Source organism: Carlito syrichta, unplaced genomic scaffold (assembly GCF_000164805.1).
Source record: "Carlito syrichta isolate Samal-C Ts95f unplaced genomic scaffold, Tarsius_syrichta-2.0.1 Scaffold153734, whole genome shotgun sequence".
NCBI lineage: Eukaryota > Metazoa > Chordata > Mammalia > Primates > Tarsiidae > Carlito > Carlito syrichta.
Genome location: NW_007097830.1, coordinates 3572 through 10236, shown reverse-complemented (window position 1 = coordinate 10236; position 6665 = coordinate 3572). Strand labels below are relative to the sequence as shown.

Below are 6665 nucleotides of genomic sequence, written 5' to 3'. Positions count from 1 at the left end.
GCCGAAGCCCAGCAGGTCGAGGCTGCGGTGGCCGTGAGCATGCCACTGCACTCCAGTCTGGGTGACAGAGTGAGACTCCAACTCAAAAAAAAACAAAAACAAAATGGAGTTTTACTCTGTCACCCAGACTGACTGGAGGGTAGTAGCATGCTCCCGGCCACCACAGCACTGGGCTCAGGCAATCCTTCCGCCTCAGCCTTCCAAGTCGCTAGAACTGTAGGCACACGCCACAATGTCCGGCTAATTTTTTAATTTATTGTAGAGATGGGATTTCATCAAGTTGCCCAGGCTGGTCTCCAACCGGTGGGCTCAGGCAGTCCTTTCACCTCAGCCTCCCAAAGTGCTTGGATTATAGGTGTGAGCTACCTCGCTTGGCCTTTTTTTTTGTAGAGATAAGGTCTTGTATTATTGCCTGGGCTGCTCTCAAACTCCTGAATTCAAGCAACCCTCTTACCTTGGCCTCCCAAAGTGTTGGGATTACAGGCAGGATGGATGCCTTAGGAAGTTAAGTCTGGCTCCCAGGTGGTGGGAAGGGGTAGGAGGATTCGCCCTCTGCCCACCCAGCCAGCCTTTCTAGGGTGAGAGGGATACACAACCCCCGCCCCAACACACACACCTTGGTCTAGAAGGTGCCCGGGGAGGGAGATACCAGCTCCTGATGGGTAATCCTGGGCAGTTACATTTCAACTCTCCTTAAGTAACAGCTTTCCACCAGGTGAACTGTCCAAGATGGAGAGCGGCCTAGGTTGGATACCCACCTGGTACGAGGGCTGGGGTACATGGAAACCCTTTCTCTCCTCCAGACTGCGAAGCCAGGGATGAGAAGTTCTCGCTGATCTTCACTGTGGCGTCCTTCATGAACAACTTTATGACATTCCCCACCGGCCACATCTTTGACCGATTCAAGACCACTGTGGCCTGCCTCATTGCCATGTAAGTCCCAAGGACCTGGGCTGGACAGAGGTGGGCGAGAGGCAGTGGCCTCTCTGGCTTGAAGGAATATTCAGGGCAGGCCGGGCTTATCCACTGCAGCTGTTAGGAATAGCATAAGGAGGCCAGGCGCAGTGGCTCAGCCTGTAATCCCAGCACTTTTTTTTTTAATCAATATTTTTTATTATGGTTTTGTGGGGTACAGTTAAGGATTAGGTGTACAATTACATTTCATTCAGGCACCCTGTTGATAAGAGGTGTTTCCCCATCCCCAGACTGATATTTGCTACTGTTAATCCCATCCCCCGCCCCACATAGTTTCCCAGCACTTTGGGAGGCGAAGGCGAGTGGATTGTCTGAGGCCGAGGGTTTGAGACCAGTCCAGGCAACTTGGCGAGACCACGTCTCTACAATAAATCACAAAAACTAGCCAGACGTGGTGGCGTGCATCTGTATGTAGTTCCACTACTTGGAAGACTGAGGCGGAAGGATCGCCTGAGCCCAGCAGGTTGAGGCATCAGTGGCTGTGAGCGTGCCGCTGCACTCCAGCCTGGGTGACAGAGTGAGACTCCTACTCAAAAAAAAGAATACCATAAGGGGTGTGGACACTGCATCTCCCATACAGGCTCTTCCATATAGGTGCCCAATGGGGCAGGAGCCCAGGCCCACTTCCTGCGAGGACTGGCCTGGGTCCAGGGTTAACGAAATCAGCAGAACCTAAGCTTGCTACTCCACGGCCCTTACCTCTGGTGTTCCTTGTCCTCATCTCCTACTCAGAGTCTCTCAGGCTTAATCTTCCATCCACTCCACCCCCAAGAGCCCCCTCCCCCCAAGGGCTTAGCTCATAAAGTTTTCAGAAATTTCAGGTCCTTCTGACTGGAGGGGTGAGCTATGCAGAGGAGGGGCTTGATCGTGGCTCACACGGGGTGCTACAGTGGCCAGGGATAGATAAGCAGGGGCCTGCTGGGTGCTGATAGACTGAGCAGATGCCCCCAGGGAGTTATGCGGGAGATCAGCTGTCAGACAGGCCATGAGGGAGGGCTTTGGCCGGGAAATAGCCGCAGGGTAAGGCAGGTCCCTGAGGCACTAAGCTTTGGGTGCATAATGACTGTCTCAGTCTGTCTTGGTCTTTGGCTGCCTATCTCTTCCTTGCTCCCTCCCTCTTCTCCAGCCTTAGGGCATTGCTTTTATCACCTCCACTCCTCCTACCCCCACCTTGCAAGACTCCCAAGTGCTAAGGGAGCTCTCGGACCTTGGGACTGAGGTCCTGAAAGCACTCTAAGTTTGGAGTCTGGATCAGTGCCATCTCTGCCTTTTAACAGAAAAGGCTCCTGAGGCCCAGAGATGGGCAGAGCGTTGCCCAAAGTCGCACGGTGAGGAGGCCTTAGAACTCAGATCTGGGCATGGTGGAATGTGCCTGTACTCCGAGCTACTCAGGAGGCTGAGGCGGAAGGATCGCTGGGGCCCAGGAGGTTGAGGCTGCAGTGAGCTATGATCCTGCCACTGCTCTCCAGCCTGGGTGGCAGAGATCCTAACTCCAACAAAAAAACCAAAAGACAGCCAGCCTGTAATCTCAGCCCATGAGTTCGAGACCAGCCCAGGCAACTTGGCGAGACCTCGTGTGTACAATTAAAAAAAAAATTAGCTGGGCGTGGTTAGCGTGCGCCTGTAGTTCTGGCTGCTTGGAAGACTGAGGTGAGAGGATCTCCAGGGCCCAGGAGGTTGAGGAGGCTGCGGTGGCCCGGAGCATGCCACTGCACTCCAGTCTGGGTGACAGAGTGAGACTCCAACTTTAAAAAAAAAAAAAAAAGACTCCTGAGCCTAGCCTGGACCTGGGTGAGCAAAATGCGCTGTTTTCGAGGTCAGGACCACTTCTCCATCTCATCAGGGTGACTTGCACCTGGTTCTGAGCCTTGGGCTCAAAAGGCCTCTGTACTGTGGAACTCCCAGGCTGATGATGCCCTCAGGTCCTGAGCCTGGAGGTTGAGTGAGCAGAATCACTGAGCAGAATCACGTTTTGTCTCTCACGTCTCTCCTATTCTGATGGTCTTCTCCTTGTGTGTTTCAGATTCTTGTATACCAGCGCCACGCTCACTATAGCCTTCACCTCTGCAGGTGTGTACTGCCAGGTGGGCTGGGGTGGGGGAGGGTCACAAGCTTGGGGGCATCTGGTAGATGAGGCACGTGCAGGAGGGTGGTGGGCAGGACATACAGACCGTATGATTATTCAGAGAGCCACAATGAAAGAGTCCCTGAGGGATATTGATCTGTTGGTCTATGAAAACTGTCTAGTCTACTGAGAAAATGTGAAAAGGAAGGATGGTGGAGCGGGATTGCTTCAGAAGGAAGAATTTATTCAAAACATTATATCCTCCATGTATGCGTTCAGATTTCTATCTCTTTAATGAAACGATAATATGAATGATAGTGTTGGAAATACCCTTACTGCCAAGTGCGTGGTGGCTCATGCCTGTAATCTCAGCATTTTGGGAGGTGGAGGTGAGAGGATTGCCTGAGTCCAGGGGTTTGAGACCAGACTAGGCAACGTGGCGAGACATCGTCTCTACAATAAATTAAAAAATGAGCTGGATGTGGTGGCGTGTGGCTGTAGTTCCCAGCTACTTGGAAGGCTGAGGCAGAAAGATCCCCTGAGCCCAGCAGGTCGCGGCTGCAGAGAGCCACGATTACGCCACTGTACTCCAGCCTAGGTGACAAAGCGAGTCTCCAAATTAAAAAAGAAAGTAAAAATCTGAAGATTCCAATCTGATTTATTCTCCATCTCCTCATTATGCAGAGGAGAAACAGACCACTTCACTAAACCACAAGCAGCCTGGCCTGTGCGTCCTTGACAGGATGAGGACCTTGGACCCTTGCCAAGACGTGCCCAAGGCCACAGAAAATGAGTGGGAAGTGGGGCCAGCGTGCCAGCCTCTGGCTGTCCTGGTTTTTGTTTGTTTTTGTTTTTTTTTTGTTTTTGAGTTGGAGTCTCACTTTGTCCCCCAGGCTGGAGTGCAGTGGCACGCTCACGGCCCCTACAGCCTCGACCTGCTGGGCTCAGGCAATCCTTCTGTCTCAGCCTTCCAAGTAGCTGGAACTACAGGTGTGCTCCACCGTGCCCAGCTAAATTTTTTTTTTTGAATTGGAGTCTCACTCCGTCGCCCAGACTGGAGTGCAATGGCACGCTCCAGGCCACCTCAGCCTCGACCTGCTGGGCTCCGGCGATCCTTCCGCCTCAGCCTTCCAAGTAGCTGGAACTACAGGCGCGCGCTACCACACCCGGCTAATTTTTTGATTTATTGTAGAGACGAGGTCTCACCAAGTTTCCCAGGCTGCTCTCGAACCCCTGGGCTCTTCTTACTCTGACTGAGGAGTGCCTCCCAATGTTCCTCCCCAGCGTCAGTTCACATGGTTCAGTTTTTTTGTTTAGGGAAGGAAAGTACATAGCCAGTATTTGTGGTAGCTAAGCTGAAACCAGACAGTGTCATGAGGTCGTCTCCACTCTTGCTGGGTAAACATGGAGGTCCAGTGTTTTCTTCCTCCAAACAGTTCTCACGAGATAGCCTGGCACCTCAAGCCAATTATTTCAAACCTCTCTCCTTATCAAACTGGCCATACCTACTCTAAAAGCCTGTAAACGATTTTTAGACGACTGAGTGCAGAGTTGGTAGCTGGGTAATGTTTGACTCATGCTGGGAATCGTCTGAGCAGCAATCCTCCTCTTACCCTATTATATAGGATGTTTTGTTTTTGGAAAAAGCATTGAGACCACAATGACTCTATTGTGAAAGGAGTCTCCACTAATGTTTAGTACTCCAAGAGATGTACATTTCATCAAGACAGACATTGAACAGTAAATAGTGCAAATACAAGTTAGCTCTTTAGGGCTTCTCAAGGGATAGCATAGTAGTTAAGAGAATGAGAGGGGCAGGCATGTTAACTATGGTGACAAACACCCCATCACCTGGTAGGCAGGCTATTCTCTTTCTGGTTCTTTCAGTCCTAATTTCATGAAAGAAAATCTCGATGTGGGGCCGGTCTATAATGGCAAGAGCAGGTCCCAGATTTCAGGCATTCTGAGGGTAACTGCATCCATCTATAATTTAATGACATTGTTTACCTTTCAGTGTATTTATTTATTTTTACAGTTACTTTCTATTCATGACAAGCAATGTCAAGTGTTTTCTTTTACAGTAGTGATACAAAGTATCCTTTAAAAATAGGTTTCTTCTGGATAAAAGTGAATCAACTTGAAACATTTTAGCAAATAATAGGAAGGCCATAGGTTATGGCCAAAATCACAAAGATGGACAGAAGTCTGTGGTTTGGGAAAGACTAATTTCCCAAGGGGTCCCCTGCTCCAGCCCTTGAGCTAATCTGCCTTGATCCCACACTCTCTAGACCTGTTGTAACGATTTGTTTCTGTGTCATTCTATTCAAGGGCAAGGAGTATCTTTTACTCATCTCATATTTCCAATGCCAGGCATACTGGCTGGCACAGAGGAAGTGCTCGGTTTAATGGATGAAGGAAAGACAGTGGCCATCTTCTCACTGAGATCCCATAGACCCATGTGAGGTGGAAGAGCAGGGACTGTTCCCATTTAACAGATGAAGTGACTGAGGCATAGATTCAGAACCAGCACAAGGTCATGCAGGGAATTAGAGGCTGGGCTTGGGAGCAGAGCCAGGGGCTGAGTCCAAGGTCCTCTTCCTGTTGAGGATGATGCATAGTCCAGGCTGCTTGTGGTTTAGTGAAGTGGCTTCAGTTTGAGTCCTGCCTCTGTCTAGACATCCTGGCCTGCCACAGACTGAGTGGGGAAGAAGCTGGCCCAGGAGCCCTCCACAGGGACATTTGGGGGAGCTTGGCCAGTATCCTAAGACCTGTAAAGGACACTAGAAGGCTGGCTAGCATTGGGGCCTTGACGCCAGCGTTGTTGGGAATTGATAGCCACTGGAAGTGGAGTTTGGGGCCGCTCAGGCTGCCTTGTGACACCACCTGCCTCTGAATTCTGCTGGTCCAGTCTCAGCTGTGCTGCTCTTCCTGGCCATGCCGATGCTCACCGTTGGGGGAATCCTGTTTCTCATCACCAACTTGCAGGTGGGAGGTGGCTCGAAGCCAGGCAGTCGGTTGCCTCACTCAGGTGGGAGCTTGGCCCAAGCCAGGGTGGGCGCTTATGGGGTAGAGGCCGGGCTTGGGTACAGAGAGGACCTGGCCCATGCCGGGTGCTCAGGAAATACCTGTTCGGGAGTTAAGTGATTCGGTCTGGTCCTGTCTTCCCTAGATTGGGAACCTATTTGGCAAACACCGTTCGACCGTCATCACCCTCTACAATGGAGCATTTGACTCTTCCTCGGCAGTCTTCCTTATTATTAAGGTAAAAAAAACCAAAAAAAACAATAGCGTCCTCTGTTGAGCACTTAATATGCCGGATGCAGCCTGGCTCGGTGGCTCAGCCTGTAATCCTGTGCCTTTGGGAGGCTGAGGTGAGTGGATTGACTGAGCCCGCGGGTTGAGACCCGACTAAGCAGCGAGACCTCATCTCTACAATACATCAAAAATCAACTGGGCATGGTAGCGCATGCCTGTAATTCCGGCTACTTGGAAGGCTGAGGCGGAAGGATCGCCGGAGCCCAGCAGGTCGAGGCTGCGGTGGCCGGGAGCGGCCACTGCACTCCAGTCTGGGTGACAGAGTGAGACTCCAACTCAAAAAAAAAAAAAAAAAAGCCGGATGCTTGTC

At 51.1% G+C, this 6665-nt stretch overlaps 1 protein-coding gene across 1 annotated transcript in view; it reads left to right on the top strand.

Annotated features, from left to right (window-relative positions):
• LOC103252201 (solute carrier family 43 member 3-like) overlaps positions 1 to 6302 on the top strand; it is a gene marked incomplete at its 3' end in the record, with an annotated part of 7199 nt that extends 897 nt beyond the window's left edge. Inside the window, exons 2-5 of the mRNA XM_021708984.1 lie at positions 804 to 933; positions 2999 to 3045; positions 5949 to 6025; positions 6210 to 6302. Of these exons, the coding sequence (XP_021564659.1) occupies positions 804 to 933; positions 2999 to 3045; positions 5949 to 6025; positions 6210 to 6302 (347 nt within the window). The remainder of the gene's footprint in view (positions 1 to 803; positions 934 to 2998; positions 3046 to 5948; positions 6026 to 6209) is intronic.
• Positions 6303 to 6665: the final 363 nt, after the last annotated feature.